Genomic DNA, 17348 nt, shown 5'->3' with positions numbered 1-17348 from the left:
TATTTGTTGCATGAACTTAACACTATGCTTAGCATCGTGTGGGACTGTAGAGTAGTACTCTCAAGTACTTTCTAATTTAATTTTACATGGAAGAGTATGATACAACAGTAACATACAGAAATAATATATTAATATCACTGCATGTTAATGTAAATTTTAAGCATTGTAAAAGTCCGAGAGGATAGTCAGGAAAAGCCCGAGGGGGGAAAGATCCTCTAGTGGGGATTGGAAGTTTCACACGATGAAGTCAGACACATGGTGGTCAAGGGCCACATTCGTCTGAGTCTCAGAAGGAAGCGTCGCTGAGTGAAAGTGGTGGGGTCCTGCTGCTGGGAGTACCACTGTCACAGCTGTGCTGAAGGACAGGTCCGATTTGTCAGCAGACAAAGAGTTCTGAGAATTTAATGAGGTAATTAAGGATTCAAACGTGTTTACAGTGGGAATGACTTAAACGTCCAACAGTAAGGAATAGATTAAATGGGTCATGATATATCCATACTGGGGAGTTACTCAGCCATAATAAAATAGTGCAAATGAGTGTTTACATGAGAAGATGTTCACAATACATAAAGTGAAAGAAGAGTACCAAAGAATATTTTTGTTGTTAAAAAAAAGCTTAGAAAGACATGGACCAAATTACAGACATTAATTCCCTTGGTGGTGAGATTTTAGGTCACTTTGCATTTATTTTTTTCTTACTGTATTTTCTGTTTTTATGTCACATTTTACTTGTGTGGTAAAGAAGCAAACAGATGTTTAGCTTGACTTTGGCGTAGGAACTAGTACCCCCTGGGCTAGTCAGGCCTTGCTGGTTCTAGTTAGTCTAGGAAAGCTGGTGGTCCTAGTTTTATGCGGTCCAAGCTGAATCTCTGAGAACGCGCAAGGCCTGGGCGTCTGTTCCGCGCATGCCCGGTGTGGTGGCATCCAGCAGTCCGTGATCCGTGTTCACAGGACTTGCCAGGGGGGGGTGACTTTCTTGTCAGAGCAGCACGTGCTGCTTTGAGAGACTGGTGTGCTGTGGGAGCTCAGGGGAATTTCGGAACATGTTCTATAAGTATGTAGTAGATGGCGGGTTGGAAGCCAAGAGAGGAATACTTGGAGGTGGTGATCTGTGAACTGTTCTTGGGAATTCCGCCGGGGGGCTTAAGATGCTTTGGTTTCTTTTTATTCTCAGGAGCAAAAGAAGAAAGATGATGTGATTGGTGGTAAGAAGCCGTTTCGACCAGAGGCCTCGGGCTCCAGCCGGGACTCCCTGATATCTCAGTCGCACGCCCCGCACAACCTTCACCCTCAAAAGCCTCACTTGCCCGCCTCCCATGGCCCACAGATGCACGGACACCCACGAGATAACTATAATCACCCCAACAAGAGACACTTTAGTAACGCAGGTAGGTCATTAAGTGGAGTTTTAAAAAGAGATGCCAAAAGAATCACTTTATTTTCTGAAGATAGCAGCTAGACCTTTGTGCTGTCTTCTCCTTTAGGACTTTGTCTTCTGTCTCAGTGAGACAGAGGGTGAAGTAAAGGTCCAAAAGGCCGTTTGTTACTGCAGCTTGAAGAAGAACATGGCCACCATAAACAAGTAATAGGCTGAGATGAGCAATTTACATTATATAGGATGGTGAAATGGTTAAAACTGCTAATACTGAAAGAGCCTTGTAAATTGACAACAAAAGAATTAGCAAATAGAAAAACGGACAGAGGTTAGGAATAGAGAATTCATACAGAAGAGGAAGTTCAAGTGGCCACTATGACAAGGTGACCAGCACTGCCCCTAGGGAAATGTAAATTAAGACAATAGCAAACTAACCAATTTTTTTTGCCCATTCAGATCAACAAAAATTAAAAGGGTGGAATACACAGAAATTGCTAACAGTGTGAATTGCTGCAGTGTTTCCAGAAATTAATCTGAAATATCTAAATACATAAGCCTTTTTTTTGGTTTGTACAAGAATGTATGAGGATGCCATTCCAGTCTTACAGTGGCAAAAAGCTGGAAGTAACTTCGGTATCCATTAACAGGAGAATCATAAGATAAATAGTAGGACACTGGTGCTCCATATTATCTATTATTAAAAAGAATGAGTTGGCTTTAGAGATAAAAAAGATGAGAGAGAAGGCAGCAACAACAAAATCTGTGTATGTCTAGGTTTATTAAGGTGACATTCACATAACATCAACTTTACCATTTTATTTTTATGTTATTTTTTTAAGTTTTATGTATTTATTTGTGAGAGAGAGCATGAGAGAGAGAGCAACCAGGAGCAGGGGGGGTCAGAGGGAGAGAAGCAGACGCCCCGCTGGGCAGGGACCCTGATGTGGGGCTCCATCCCAGGACCCTGGGATCATGACCTGAGCTGAAGGCAGACACGCCCCAAACTTAACCGTTTTAAATATCCAGTTTAGTGGCATTTAGTACATTCACAGTGTTACGTAACCACCACTTCTATCTTAGTCACAAAACGTTTCCATCAGCTCAAATGGAAATCCCACATCTGTGGGGCCGTTTCTCTCCATCCCCTGCCTGCAGCCCCAGTGTGTATTCTGTCTGTCTGGATTCATGTGTTTGGGACACTGCCTGTTAATGGAATCATACTATATGTGTCTAATTTCTTTCATTTGGTATAATATTTCCAAGGTGTATCTACAGTGTAACGTGTGTTAGTACTTCATTCCTTTTTGTGGCTGATTTGTAATGGACACAGGTCACAGTCATCCATCCATGGGTTAATGGACATTTAGGATGTTTCTATTTTTTGGCTATCATGAAGAGTACTGCTGTGAAAAATCTGTGTGTAATACGTATGTGAGGACCTGTTTTCAACTCTTTCGGGTATATTCCTGGCAGTGGAATTGCTGAGTTATATGGTAATTCTAATTTAATTTTTTGAGGAACCACCAAACTGTTTTCTGTAGTATATGTTTGAATAAGCATAGAGAAAGATGTGAAGACACACCCAGTACCAGTGACCTCAGGATGTGGGGAATGGAGGGGTGACTGCAGGAAGTTAATAATTTCTCCATCTGTTGTTTTACTGGTTATACTGAGCATGGATTTTGAAGATACAAGTAAGAAGAAAGGGAAAAAAGTGTATAGAATCAAAGCTAAAAGTATATGGAATATATAGAAATCATAGTGTAGGATTTTGCAAAGGGTCATGTATTCCATATTAATTAGGATGAAGTGTTAATTTCTTTCTACTTCAGTTCTAGGATTTCCATTTGATTCTTTTATTTTTTATTTATTTATTTTTTTAAAATTTTTTATTCTTATGTTAATCCCCATACATTACATCATTAGTTTTAGATGAAGTGTTCCATGATTCATTGTTTGTGCATAACACCCAGTGCTCCATGCAGAATGTGCCCTCCTCAATACCCACCACCAGGCTAACGCATCCTCCCACCCCCCCTCCCCTCTAGAACCCTGTTTGTTTTTCAGAGTCCATCGTCTCTCATGGTTCGTCTCCCCCTCCAATTTCCCCCGCTTCATTCTTCCCCTCCCGCTACCTTCCTCTTCTTCTTTTTTTTTTTCTCAACATATATTGCATTATTTGTTTCAGAGGTACAGATCTGAGATTCAACAGTCTTGCACAATTCACAGCGCTTACCAGAGCACATACCCTCCCTAGTGTCTATCACCCAGTCACCCCATCCCTCCCACCCCACCCCCCACTCCAACAACCCTCAGTTTGATTCCTGCGATTAAGAATTCCTCATATCAGTGAGATCATATGATACATGTCTTTCTCTTTTTGACTTATTTCACTCAACATAATACCCTCCAGTTCTATCCACGTCGTTGCAAATGGCAAGATCTCATTCCTTTTGATGGCTGCATAATATTCCATTGTATATATATACCACATCTTCTTTATCCATTCATCTGTCGATGGACATCTTGGCTCTTTCCACAGTTTGGCTATTGTGGACATTGCTGCTATAAACATCGGGGTGCACGTACCCCTTTGGATCCCTACTTTTGTATCTTTGGGGTAAATACCCAGTAGTGCAATTGCTGGATCATAGGGTAGCTCTATTTTCAACTTTTTGAGGAACCTCCATACAGTTTTCCAGAGTGGCTGCACCAGCTTGCATTCCCACCAACAGTGTAGGAGGGTTCCTCTTTCTCCGCATCCCCGCCAACATTCCATTTGATTCTTTTAAAAAATACATTTCAGTCTTGTAAAATTCTCAAGCTTTTAGAAAACTTGATTTTCTCCATCTTTCCCTCTTTTTTTGAACATATGAATTATAGTTATTTAAAAATTTTAACCTGCTAACTCCAGTATCTGAATTATTGTGCATCATATGTTGTATGTTTTATTTCTCTTGGTTTTCAGTTCTACAGTCCCGTCTTTTATGCCTAATTATTTTTGATTAAATGGGAGAAATCTACGGGATGCCTGGTGGCTTAGTTGGTCCTGGGTTCAGGGGTCCTGCGATCAAGTCCACCTCCCTCTACCCCTCCCCACCGTTTGTGCTCTCTCTCGCTCTGTCTCGCTCTCTCAAAATATTTAAAAAAAATAAAAGCGGGAACCTATGTTTTAGAAATTGTGCAAGCTCCAGGTGATGTTGCTGTTCCCTGGGGAGGATTCATTCTTTCCTCCCCTGGGCACATGGAGTGTGAGGTGATCATTCTGATCTAGTCTGCCGCTGGTCCCCTGTTCCTGGAGCTTAGCTCTTCCGAGTGCTCAGCAGAGGGCCTGTAGCAGCATTCTCTGCCCCCTCCCCTTCCGCAGGCTCTAAGCTTCAGTCTCGGTTTTCTCAGCACCGTGAGACTGCCACAGGCTGATCTGCTGTTCCGAGGATTCCAGTTTAGGTTTTTAGCCTTCTGCTCCCTGCAGACTCAGCACATGTCCTAAGGGAAGGTTGGTTGTGCGTTTGAGCCCCTCGGCTCTGCCATGCCCCTCTAGCCTTGAAGGCCCTCCGGAGGCTCTGCTGGTGTCTCTGGTCCTGTGCTGGGAGCAGCGCAGATACTCAGCTTCTCACCTGTGCGCAGAATCACAGCCTCCCTGCCCGCAGTGGCTTCGGCAGTCACCTCTTACTTCTGTGAGCTTTTCTGCTCTTTGGAGTCTTACTCGTTCTAGTCCTGATGGCTCTGGCTGATCTTTGGTGTCTTCCAGCAGGTAAGTTTTGCTTATGCGGCCTTTCTCACTGTTCTTGGCGGAATGTAGTTCTGCTGCTGTAAACTGCCCGGAAGCAGAAGTCCCATGTCTTCTAATCTTAAAGATCTAAGTAGTTCAGAATTAACTGATCCCCATTTGATTGACAGGGAAAAAGGTGATTACTGTACAAGACGATTGGACGGTGTTTCTGTGTTCGTAGATCTAATTGTATTTGTCCTGACTTTTCCCTGGGATCAGACTGGTTTTGTGTTATTCATGTGACGTCACTGAATTTATATTCTGATCCTTTGAAAGAACTCTTCTTAGTGCACTCACTGTAGTCTTTTATTTAGTCTTGGATTCTCACCCATCTCCTTAATAGCTCAGTACTTCCTAACCAGCGACCTACCTCATGGTGGGTTCAGGAAGAAAGAAAAGCCCTGTTTGGTTTCTCTGGAAATAAATGGCTTGGCTCCAGTTGTAAGCATCTCCACTATCCTGCAGACACTGACACCCTGTTTGTGTCCATTCGGTTTAAAGCCATCTTCAAGTGATTTGTTTTCATGTCGTGAAGGTGTCTCTTTCTTGTTGTTGTCCATTAAGTTATTAGGCTGAGTAGTCGACGTTTTTTACTTGTTGGTTCTCTGGCCTGACCCGCCGTGGATCAGCAGTTACTTCAGTGGTGTCAGATTCTAATAAGCTGCACAGGTTCCTTCAGGGTGTTGTTCTGTGACTATACAAAAATGCTTAGAAGACCAGCAAAATGAGTAGAGAGACATCTATCTGATGGCTTATTTTTGGTGTTAGCGTAGTTGTAGATAGAAGATGGATTTCCTGTGAGGCCACATAGTTCCTTCTGGTTAAGCCTAAGGCTGCCCGTAACAAAGAACCACAAACTGGGTGGCTTAGAACAACAGAAATGTATTCTTCACACTTGTGGAGGCCAGAAGTCTGAAGCCAGGGTGTCCGTCGGTTGTTGCTTCCTGGGAGACGTGAGGGAGAATCTGTTGCCAGCCCTTGTCCTGCTGTGTAGTGCCTGCCTGCTCCTCCTCGGTGCTCCGTGACCGGTGGCTGTGTTGTCCCCGTCTCTGGCTCCATCAGTGCATGGCCTTCCTCCCTGTGTCTGTCTCAGACCTCCCTCTGCCTTTCTCTTAGAAGAGTATCTGTCATTGGATCCAGGGCCCAATCTAAATCCAAGATGATCTCATCTCGAAATCCTTAATTACATCTGCAAAGACCCTATTTTCAAAAGTCACACTTACAGGTTCTAAGTGGACCTATATTTTTGGGGTCACACTTGAGCCCACTGTAGCCTCCATTCCTGGACTTCTGTGTGTTCACTACCTTTTCTGATTCAAATAAGTGTGATTCTTCTCAGGGGAAAAGGGAGGCTGAAGAAGCAAGAACATTTCAGTTTGGCCCTGCCCTTGAGAGGTAGCAATACTGATCCAAACCCAGAGTGAAAGGAATCACTTTTTACAGGAGGAGGTTCGTCTCTTTGGTGTGGGCTGGGAGAGAGTAATACAGTCAGTATGTCCAGTCTGGAAATACTTTCAGAGACCGGGCACAGCTTATGGTTACTAGCAGGTACGTAAACTTCCGACATGTGAGCAGAGGATGCTACCTCGCGGCTGTGAAACTCCGCAAGTTCTGTTCTCTGAATTAATGTTTGGTTTTGTTTTTTTGAGTGAAATCCCATTTTAAGGCTCTGACGCAGAATGGAAGGTAAAGGGGCTTGGAGAATAAAAAGCCATAGTTCTTCGGACTTCCTAAGAGAAAGGCCATGAATTTTCTTTTGCCTTAAAATTTGAGGAGAGAATGTTGGGACTCAGTACTGGTATGTTTACCAGCAGCAAAGAGGCTATGAAGGAGGAAATACAATGTCTATTTCTGTAACACGTGTCAGCCTTTGAGTTTAAACTTCAGTGGTTGTGAAATTCAGCCATTTGTTGCAGTCGTGAAACTGTTCTTTCTTTTCCTGCAGATCGAGGAGACTGGCAGAGGGAAAGAAAGTTCAACTATGGTGGTGGCAACAACCCTCCGTGGGGCAGTGACAGGCACCATCAGTATGAGCAGCACTGGTACAAGGACCACCATTATGGGGACCGGCGACACATGGATGCCCACCGTTCTGGGAGCTATAGACCCAACAACCTGTCCAGAAAGAGACCTTATGACCAGTACAGCAGTGACCGAGACCACAGGGGACACCGAGATTACTATGACAGGTAGGCGGAAGGTCCTGAGACACCAGACGCTGATCTCTGCCAGGAGTTTTACTCTTGGAGGGGGAGAGACAAGTAACATATGCATTCATGTCTTTATTAAGTGTTCGTTGAACATCTCATCATGTGCCAGGCATGGTCCCTAGTCTGAGCTGATGTTTTTGCTGTCAGGGCATCCTCAGGGTATTGGGGAGGAATCCTGGTGTAGGCAGCTGACACATGTGCTGAGTGGATGGTTGAAAGTAGAGGTTTTTGAGGTTTTTCCTGGGGGCTGAGGAAGAGGAGAGGTTGCTGATTCTTGCTTTGGGCCCTGAAGAGTCTGCTAAGGGGAGAGAAATGGAATTAGGTATCACAGGCCCAGGCCAAGGGTCGGCACCCAGAGAGGGAAGCCCAGAAGATGAACACTTTGGCTAGTAAGGGCTTGAATGCCAAGTTACAGGTCTTAAGTTGTGTTCTTTGGGTCATAGGGAGCCATCTGTAGTTTCAGGAAAGGTTTTCTGCCTTCCTCTGAGGAAATGTAGAGAAGTGGTAGCCTTAAAATACTAGAGTCTGCAACCAAATTGTTAACCTTGGTGCGAGGCTCTCAGGCAGCAGGATCCTAAGATGGGTCCCAGCCCCTGGTCCTTGTCTGCCATGACCCCACAGTTTAGGGGTGAAGGGCTTTTTGAAGTCGTACCCTGTCTACAACTGTACAAGACCATTATGAGCCAGTTAGCGTTGTAACCTGTGGGAATAACTATGGGAAGGGCTGAAGAGGTTTTATTTATTCTTCCTAATTTTAGGACTTGACTATATTTTAACCTCATAGCCGCTTTGGTTTTCCTTAGGCTAACGACATGCTTTGGGCTTGAATTTGAATTTGGAAAGTTTTGTATAAACATCTCCTTTTTTTTGGAGGATCTGGTAACACATTAGCCAGTGGCTCTAGCCGAGTGGCTGCTATCTCCTTGAGAGGGGTCTGTGTCCCCCTCACCTCCCACCCTTCCGTATCGTCTAGTCAGGCTCCAGTGGGCATTTGCCCTGTATTTCTTTGTCTAGATCTGTATTTCCATTATCACTTTTTTTTTTCCTGCCTGAAGGACTGTCATTTTACTATGGGTCTGCTGGTGATAAATTCTTTCAGCATTTCTATGTCTGAGAAAGTCTTTAGTTGGCGTTCATGTATGAAAGATACCTTTGCTGGGTATAAATTCTAGATGAATACTTTCAGCACTTTAAAGATGTTCCTCTTCTGTCAATTTGAACTGTTTCTGATGAAAAAAATCTGTCATCTCTTTGTTTCTCTTTACATAACGTGTGTTTTTTTTCCTTTATTCCTAGTTTTTATCAATGATTATAGTGCATCTTGCTGTATTTTTCCTCGTGTTTGTTTTGCTTGGGAAGTGTTGAGCTTCTTGGATCTGTGGGTTTATCTTTCTTACCAATTAGGAATATTTTTTTACCATTATTTCTTCTGTCCTCTTTCTCACCTCTTTTGGAGATTCTAATTACACCTGTAATTAGACTGTTTGTATTGGTTATTTTTTTAAATTTTGTTTTCTCTCTGTCTCCGTTGGATAGTTTCTATTGCTGTGTCTACAAGTTCACTGAGATTTATTTTTCAATGTCAACCTGCCTTGAGGCCCATCTAATATGTTTTGCATTTCATACATTGGAGTTTTATTGCTAGAAGTTGTATTTGGGCATTCCCCCCCCCCCCCAATTTAAATCTTTCTCTAACCTTTTGAAATCTGGAATACAGCTTATAAATAGTTTTATCCTTGTTGGCTAATTCTACCATTTGGGTTAGTTTCAGTTGATTAGCTTATTTCCTCATTATGGTCTTAGTTTCCTGGTTTTCTCCATGCCTGGTAATTTTTGATTAGATGCCTCACCGAGTGCCAAGTATTTTGTATTCCTATAAATATTCTGGAGCTTTGTTGTGAGACACAGGTTACTTGCAAACAGTTCGACCCTTTCAGGTCTTGCTGTTAAGATTCTTTGGGCAGAATGGGAGCTGCTTTCTGGCAAGGGCTGATTTTTCCCACCGGAGGCAGGAATGCTTCATGGTACTCCACTGATGTCCCTTGAAACTTGAGGTTTTTTGGTATAGCTGGTGAGAACAGGGCACTTGCACCTCCAGCCTTCCAGGTGGTTATTTCCTGGCCTTGGGTAGTTTCTTCACATGCACACCCTGAATGGTGTTCACTGAATCCCCAAGGGGAACCGTTTGCAGGTCTTTGAACTTCTTTCTGTGTGCAGAATTCTCTTCTGCGTTCCATCCTCTGAACTCCAGCTGCCTTGGTTCTGCCCCTGCCTATTAATTCTGGAAGTCTCCCTCCCCCTGTGCTGAGGCCTGGAAACTGTCTCAAGGCAGTGAGGGGTTTATTATGAGCTTCATCTCATTTGCTTTCCATCCCTCAGGGAATCACTGTTCTTTGTTTACCTGACATCTGGTGTCTTGAGAACCATTGTTCTATACATTTTGTCCCCTCTCTCTCTCTCTCTCTCGTTTAATGAGGGAAAATCCACATAATATGAATTAATTATTTTAAAGGGAACAATTCAGTGACATTTAATACATCCACAATGTCGTGCAACCGTCTCGGTCTCAAGTTCTAAACACTGATCACCCCAAAGAAAAGCTGCATAACCATTAAGCATTCCCTCCATTCTGCTGTCTCCCCAGCTCCTGATTATTACCAATCTGTATTTTGTTTTTATGGATTTACTTCCCTTAGATATTTTGTATAAATGGAATCATAAAGATGTGGTCTTTTGTGCCTGGCATCTTTGAACATGTAGCATCATGTTTGAGTCTCATCCACTTTGTAGCACATGCTGGTACTTTGTTTCTTTTCGTGGCTGAATAATATTCCATTGTGTATTTTTTATCTATCCATTCATTGATGGACATTCAGATTGTTTCCACCTTTGGCTCTTGTAAACAGTGCTCTACGAACATGGGTGTAAAAGTATTCGTTTGAATACCTGTTTCAGTTATTTGGGGTATATGCCTAGGAGGGAATTTTTAGTTATATGGGAGTTCTGTGTTTGACTTCTCCACGGTGGCTGAAACATTTTACCCTCCTACTAGCAATGTACCAGAGTTGCCATTTTCCCACTTCTTTGCCAACACTTACCTTGTGTGTGTGTGCGTGTGCGTGTGTGTATGTGTTTGTATGTTTGTTTAAACGAGGCCATCCTAGTGGGTGTGAATTGGGTAGCTCATTGTGATTTTGATTTGTTTCATTAAAGATGTTGAACTTCTTTTCATGTGCTTAGTGGCCATTTGTAGATCTTCGGAGAATTGGGTTGTTCGTCTTTTTGTTGTTGACTAGTACCAATTTTCTTCTAACAGGATAACAAGCAGTTTACTGTGGTGCTAATTAAAAATTTTAATATTCTTCACATTGAGTCAATTTTTAAAATAATTTAATTAACCTTTCATTTACTGTTGACTGTTTGGGTTGATTGTGGCTTTTACTGTTACTAATAACTTCTCAAATAATTTCCGTGGCTCTTTTCTCCTGGGCCAGGTCAAAGAATGTGAAAATGTTTGTAGATCTTGCCAGTTTTCCTGAAGGGAGTACGGCTTTACAAAGCCACCAGTGATTCAAGTGTGTACTTGTTTCATTGCAGACTTGAGGCTTATGTCATTTCATAGGTTGTGTTTTGCCAATAACTATAAAATAGCCCTTTGTTACTGCTTTTGTGGGTTTTTTTTTTTCCCCCCGATTCCTAGTAATGTAAGCATTTGTAGAGACTCGAGTCCTTTGGAAGTGTCCTTGAATATGAGTGCGTGAGGAAGAGCCGGTGGATGAAGAAGGAAGGGATGGGTTTGGTCTTTTCAGCTAATCCTTGCATCTCCATTTCAGGCACCATCATGACTCTAAGCGGAGGAGATCCGATGAATTTCGGCCTCAGAACTACCACCAGCAGGATTTCCGACGAATGTCTGACCACCGCCCCCCTATGGGCTACCATGGCCAAGGACCTTCGGACCATTACCGCTCTTTCCACACAGACAAACTGGGGGAGTATAAACAGCCCCTGCCTCCCCTGCACCCTGCAGTCTCAGACCCTCGCTCGCCCCCTTCTCAGAAGTCTCCCCACGATTCCAAGTCACCCCTGGATCACAGGTCTCCTTTGGAGAGATCACTAGAACAGAAAAACAACCCAGATTATAACTGGAATGTTCGGAAAACATAAAGGACAGCTGGGCAAGAAGGGGAGAGCAAGAGTCATTAAGCACCTGGATATTTTTGGTCTGATCCAGTAGGAGCCAGTTACCTAGACCAGCAAGCGGAGTTTCTGGACATGCTGCTGCTGTCAGCTTGCCGGTGGAAGGAGCACTTCAAGGAGTGGGGCCTTTCACTTGGTCCAGCTTGGGTTTGGGTCGCCACTCCTGCACTTTGACACCCCATCCCATTCCAGCCTGGTTCTGGCCTGTCACTGCGATGGGTGCTAGGAGGGAGAGGTGACTTTTGTGTATGTACCAGCTTCGTGGGCTGTGTTTCCCCAGGGAAGGAAGCCTGGGTGCGGTGGGCTGGGTAGGAGCGTGTGTGTGCAGGCTGCCGGGACCTGTTGGGACGGCACATGATTTGCTTCACTGTGATGTGACGGATGCTGCTGACGGGGAGCGGGGCGTGGGTCTCGCCAATGGGACTTGAAGGGGAGCAGGTACGCTCCTCAGACGTGTTCTTGGGAGAAACCGCACACTCGGGCCTCACCTGACACCTGTGTTGCAGGAGGACGGAGGGGAAGAGCTTCCGCAGCGGCCCCTTCCCGACCAACACTAATTTTTCCCACACTATCTGTATATTTCAGAGGCCTGGTCTCCGGAGTGGGCCGCCTCCGCCCTGGTGCCAGGGGAGTGAGCGCCCGTCCGGCAGACTCCTGAGTACTGTGAGTGGGGAAGCACTGGCCCTGGCGTGGGTCTTCCTGGTTGAGGGTGGGCTGACAGAGGGGCTGGGGTGGGGGCAGTGAGGCCAGGGCCTCGGATTCCCTGGTGGATTTCTGATCCTGGGGCGAGAAGTGTCAGTCCAGGGCCCGGCTGGAGGGGGAGGCTTGCTGCTGGCAGGTGCCCAGGTGCAGGTGAGGAGCGGCTTCTGGGGAGGGGGCTCTGGGTGTTGTGCCCGCTCCGCCTCTGCAGCTGCCTTGTAGTGACTTCAGTTCCCTTCGCACGGCGTGAAGAAGTAGACGGCGCGGGGCACAACGTCTGCTGACCCGTGTGGTGGGTGGGCAGGTGAAGCTCAGTGACCTGTGGGGAACAGGCTTGTACGGCTAGTCGGGCATCAGTAGAATTGAACTCCGGTGTTTTTTTAGAATGAGATCAAAGAAAGTACAAACCTAAGTTAAAGTTTTTGCGAACTAGGAAGCCCCCAAGGACGGGGGACTGCGCCGACAGAGTCCTGCCAGGGTTGAACGGAGTCAGAAGGCAAGTTGGTTGCACCCAATTCATCAGGCTCCTTTCGTTCTGATACTGGGCCTTCCGTTTTATTCATTTTAGATATCACCAGTATTGTTTGAGTATCCAAAGGCCTTTCTGGATGGAATAACTGACTTGAACCTACACCGTGCCTAAACGTGTCCAGGCTCAGAGCTGGTGAAAACCTTCCCATTGGGCACACACAGGGTTAAACTCCCTGAACCAACCTGTGAGGACTTCATAAAATGATCATCACTTACTTGCCGGTACCCTGGGCAGCACCATTCATGCCTTTACTAAGAAATCCCCAAGTCCCGGCACCCCAGTGGAGCAGATGTGGCTTTGGTGGGTCATTGCTGCTTGCTGTACGCAGCATCCTGGGGCTGGCCGGGGGTGAGTTCCAGAGCAGAGTCTGGGTCCTCACAGCTTGTGTTGGGAGCTTAGTGGGCCTTGCCCCATCCTTACTGATCTCATGGTACTAGGGTTGCTCAGCGTGGGCTTGTAGGGGGTCAGCAGGCCTGGGGCACAGCCCAAAGGAATGCATAGGCGCCCCTGGCCACAGTCATCCCACTGTGACTGCTCGGGGAGAGCATGTGTCCGCTTTGGCCACCACCAGCTTAGCTTCTTGCTGACAGTACTGATGCCACCCTGTGTTTTCTTGCCCAGGCCGAAGAGGAAGGCTAGATTGGCTTGCCTGGCCCTTTGGGGTTGGGGGGAGGGATGAGCCCCAGCATGTCTCTCCCCTGGGAAGTCCGGCTGTGTCCTCTGGGAGGCGCAGCGTCCCCCTCCCCTTATAGGAGGCCCTGAATTTCAATATTCGGAAAGGGTGGTTTTCTCTGAGTTGGTAAGAGATGTGAGTTATTCCCAAAGATGTCTCATCATGAAGAAAAAGGAACTTCCTTTTGTTTACATTCAGGACTTTTAGTGCCATATGATGTAGCAAAAGGCAATATTCGCCAGATCAGTGTTAAATTGATTATAAAATTACAGTATCCCCGTAAAAGCAACTATTTTAGGTGTTGAAGTATGTTTGAAGAGTGGGTTGGGAAAAAGGCATTTCCTCATTGACCTGAATCAGTATATTGTATGCTTTTATCACAAACACATTTGCACAGGTAGGGATTCTCTCCCTTGTGGATGGGGTAAAGTGCCCCAGGAATCGGCGAGGGTGGTATTGTGCGGAGCCTGGCTTTGAAGGATTTAATGATTGGGTAGAAACAGCAGGGGTTGAGGAAGAGGGTGGGGAGTTAGCATCACCTGAGATCTGAGTAGAAATACCCTGCGCAAGGATGCCGTGAAAGTCCAGGCATGGCACTGTGGTCTTTTCAGAGACTGGAGAGAAACAGCTAGGCCCTCTGCAGAGCCCGATCTGATGTGCGCGCCCCCCTCCCCGCCCCGCCGCCGCCACCCCGGTCATTCCTTTAACCCTTCCACGGGAAACCAGAACACTTCTCACATCGTGCTGCAGACACTGTAGTCTGATGCCCGAGAGCTGCGTCAGGATGTGCGGTGCACACGCGATTCAGTTACGAATTCACACAGGGACACTGGGATCCTACAGACCAAAATCCACTCGTCAGCAGGAGCGGTGGCCCCGGGGCCCAGCGCCAGTGGTCTTCCGGCTTGTTTGGGGGCTGCCGTGTCGGGCGGGGAGAGCCAGGCCAAGGGTCCAGGCTGCTTTAGTCCGTCCGTACCCCACGCGTTTGGGGACGGGTGGCTTTTCTTTATTGTAAAATTGTGGACTTTTAAAACCTGTTGACTAAACAGTAATTAATTTATATTTGTGAAAAATGCCACTGTCCTAGTGATTTCTGATGTAAATAATGTTGTTTATATAGTATGTATTAAATTTTCCTACATTGTAAAACTGCTGTACTTTTGATTCTTGTATATTAAAAAGTGTTACTAAGGATTTTTAGAATCGGGCGAACACTGTTACATTGCGTGGCGTCGGCGTGAACTCTGACTGGCTACACCTCTGGCTGCTGCCTTCCCTTGGCCGCTGGGGCCTTCAGACTGCTTGCCGGCTTCTGAAATGGAGCCTCTTAAAAGTCTCATCGGTTTTCCTTCCGGCACCAGCGGTGGCGTTGGGCCCGGGACCTGACCACCGCAGGTTTCTGAGATTGTCTCTGAGCAGCCCCCGCCAAGGGTAACAGCCCCTGGCCGAGCAGCTCGCGGGCGGGGTGAGGAGGGATGAGCCGGAGGAGCTGCTGCAGCCCCTGGTGGAGCAGAGCTTCCCTTAGCTTCCCATGTTGCCGGTGCCGGGGATGGAGCCCGGGAGCCCGGGAAGGTGCATTTGAAGACCCTTGTTGTCCCGCCCCACCCCCGCCATCCAGAGGAAGTGAGAACACCGTGTCAGCCAGCGCACTGCCTTGAGGGTAATTTAACAGTTGGGTTATATATTCACGAAGGGGGAAAAAGGCATTTTATAATGGAAACACTGACACAAATGTTAACTCTAGCAGTTTGGCACAGGGGCAGGCCCAGCTCCTGCGAGGCCCAGACGGAGGAAGCGTGGCACAGCCCACGGGTGGAGATCCCGTCTGAGTAGGAGTTGGAGGAGTTTGCCAGACCCAAGGGGTTTTGCTAGTACTTTGGGGACTGCAAAACCAAACTCCCATCTTTGCGAGGCTCTCAATTCTTGATACCAAATAAACCCGTGTGTTCACTCAGCTCCCGTGACCGTCGACCCCGGAGGCTTGGTGGCAGGGGCCCTCGCTCATCCTGGTCTGGGCGGGAAGGAGAGGCTGGGATTCTTAGCGCCTAGAGTTCTTGAGTCAAAGACTCAAAGAAGAGTTGAGGGTTCTTCTCGCCGATAACTCGATAAACAACTAGCAATCGTGTTGCAACTCACAGCTCGGCTGGAACCGCTTTGGGAAACTTTAAAGCGCTGCAATAATCAGCTTATGATTTACAATAGCAACGCGGCTTCTAAACCCATGGCTGCCAAGAAGCCTGCCTTTTACTGGAAGAAGCAGGCCCAGGCCCCCTCCCTGCTCCCTGGCGGGGCCTCGCATGTCTGGCATCAAAGCAAGTCCTCCTCAATTAGCACCAACAGAAAGGTCACTTATTGAAACACAAGGCCCTGCAGTTTGCCAGACGGGTCTGGACTCGGGATTCCAACCTGTGGCTCTTAAAGGAGCAGCACCAGGTCTGCCTTCGAGGCCCCGTCTCAGCGCCCGCCCCGTGCCTTCCCTGCCCGCCCCGCACCCGCTCTGCCCGCCACACCTTGAGGCTGGAATCCCGCTCGGCCCGTCGCCTCCCAACCTGCCTATTTGTTCTGTTCTCTGCCTTGGGGAAGAGACAGAGCCCGACCCAATAAAAGCTCTTGGCCCCGTAGAAATCAGGCCCCTCGTGGTGCTGGGGGACCACCCCCCGCCTTAGGCTTGAGGGTTGGGTGTCTCCCGGTCGGTTGTGTGGCCCTGAGATCTGGTTTTGTGCGGGAACACGGGCGAGTCTGCGACCTGCAGCCTTCTCCCCTCAAAAGCAGGCAGAATATCCCCTGATTGGAGCCAGCTGCCCCAGGGAGGGCTCACACTTGGTATCTTTTTCTTAAAACTTCTTGTGAGGCAAAAGGGGATCGTCATTGCCACAGCGCGGTGTGCGCTGACACCGTGCACCATGGTGGCCTTGCGGGGGCCCGGGGGCCTACAGGGGGCTGGCAGGAAGGGCGTGCACTGTCTCCCTTCGGCCCCTCCCTGTGTGCGGTTGGGCAGGTGGCCTGGGCACCTTCATCTGCACATGAAGGAGCTGGCTTCTCGGGTTCACGTGGTTTTACCGGGAGAGCGCGGGGTTAAAGGCCTGTAACCCCCCCTATGGCCTGCGCAGAGGGAGACAGTGTTCACCAGTCCCTGCTGGGAGGGCGGAGGATGGGGACACTGAGGAGGGCACCTGCCCAGCCCGGAGGGCAGCCCCGGCTTAGCATTCAGCCCAGAACCTTCCGAGACCAGCAGGGCTGCTCCTCTTGGATCCCAGCTCACTGGAGGGGCCCAGCAAGAGGGCTCTCTCTAGGAGGAGATTAAACTCCGCTAGGAAGGCCCAGCAGGAAGCTCACAGTGCCGTGGGGACTAGACAGTCACGAGAGAGAAAGTTTTTCCCTTGACCAAGATCTTGAGCGCCTCCCATGGGCCAGGCCCTGTTCTGGAAGCTGGGGACGCACATTCGGCAAACCAGGACGAGGGCCCCACCCTCTGAGCTGAGGGTTGGCAAGGCACACCTAGACCCAACAACAGAAGCACAAAATGTCACTTAAGTGCCAAGAAGAGAGGAGACGGGCATAGGGACCGGGCGTTGGGGAAGGCATGGGTCTAGGAAGGGGACAGAGCTGGGTTTGAACCAGCTGGCCTTCTCGGGCTTACTGTCTCCCTCTGCGAGCCGCACCTACAGAAGTCGGATAAGCGGAGTTTGCCAGGCCCTGGTGGGGTGAGTGAGGTCACTGAGGGTGGGTGAGATGGGCTTGGCACCTGTCGTCCTTCTCAGAGGGCGGTGTTGAGACATCCCCAGGCCCAGCGGAGACCACTCCGGCCACCAGAGCTGGGGGTCTGCCCCTCGTGTTTGGAAGAGGGGCACTTAGTTCCCATCCCTTCCCGGACTGAGGGTCCTGAG

At 47.7% G+C, this 17348-nt stretch overlaps 1 protein-coding gene across 4 annotated transcripts in view; it reads left to right on the top strand.

Moving 5' to 3' along the window:
* The window catches only part of CHD2 (chromodomain helicase DNA binding protein 2), a 119190-nt gene extending 104526 nt beyond the window's left edge, over positions 1–14664 (top strand). For all 4 annotated transcript variants that reach the window (XM_035024060.1, XM_035024059.1, XM_035024061.1 and 1 more), the window contains 3 exons: positions 1175–1388; positions 7093–7336; positions 11191–14664. In XM_035024060.1, coding sequence (XP_034879951.1) covers positions 1175–1388; positions 7093–7336; positions 11191–11524 — 792 coding nt within the window. In that variant the 3' untranslated portion in view covers positions 11525–14664. The remainder of the gene's footprint in view (positions 1–1174; positions 1389–7092; positions 7337–11190) is intronic.
* The last annotated feature ends 2684 nt before the right edge of the window (positions 14665–17348 follow it).

This window comes from Mirounga leonina, unplaced genomic scaffold (genome assembly GCF_011800145.1).
Source record: "Mirounga leonina isolate KUSES-001 unplaced genomic scaffold, KU_Mleo_1.0 Mir_178, whole genome shotgun sequence".
Taxonomy (NCBI): domain Eukaryota; kingdom Metazoa; phylum Chordata; class Mammalia; order Carnivora; family Phocidae; genus Mirounga; species Mirounga leonina.
This window is presented reverse-complemented; position numbering and strand designations above follow the sequence as displayed.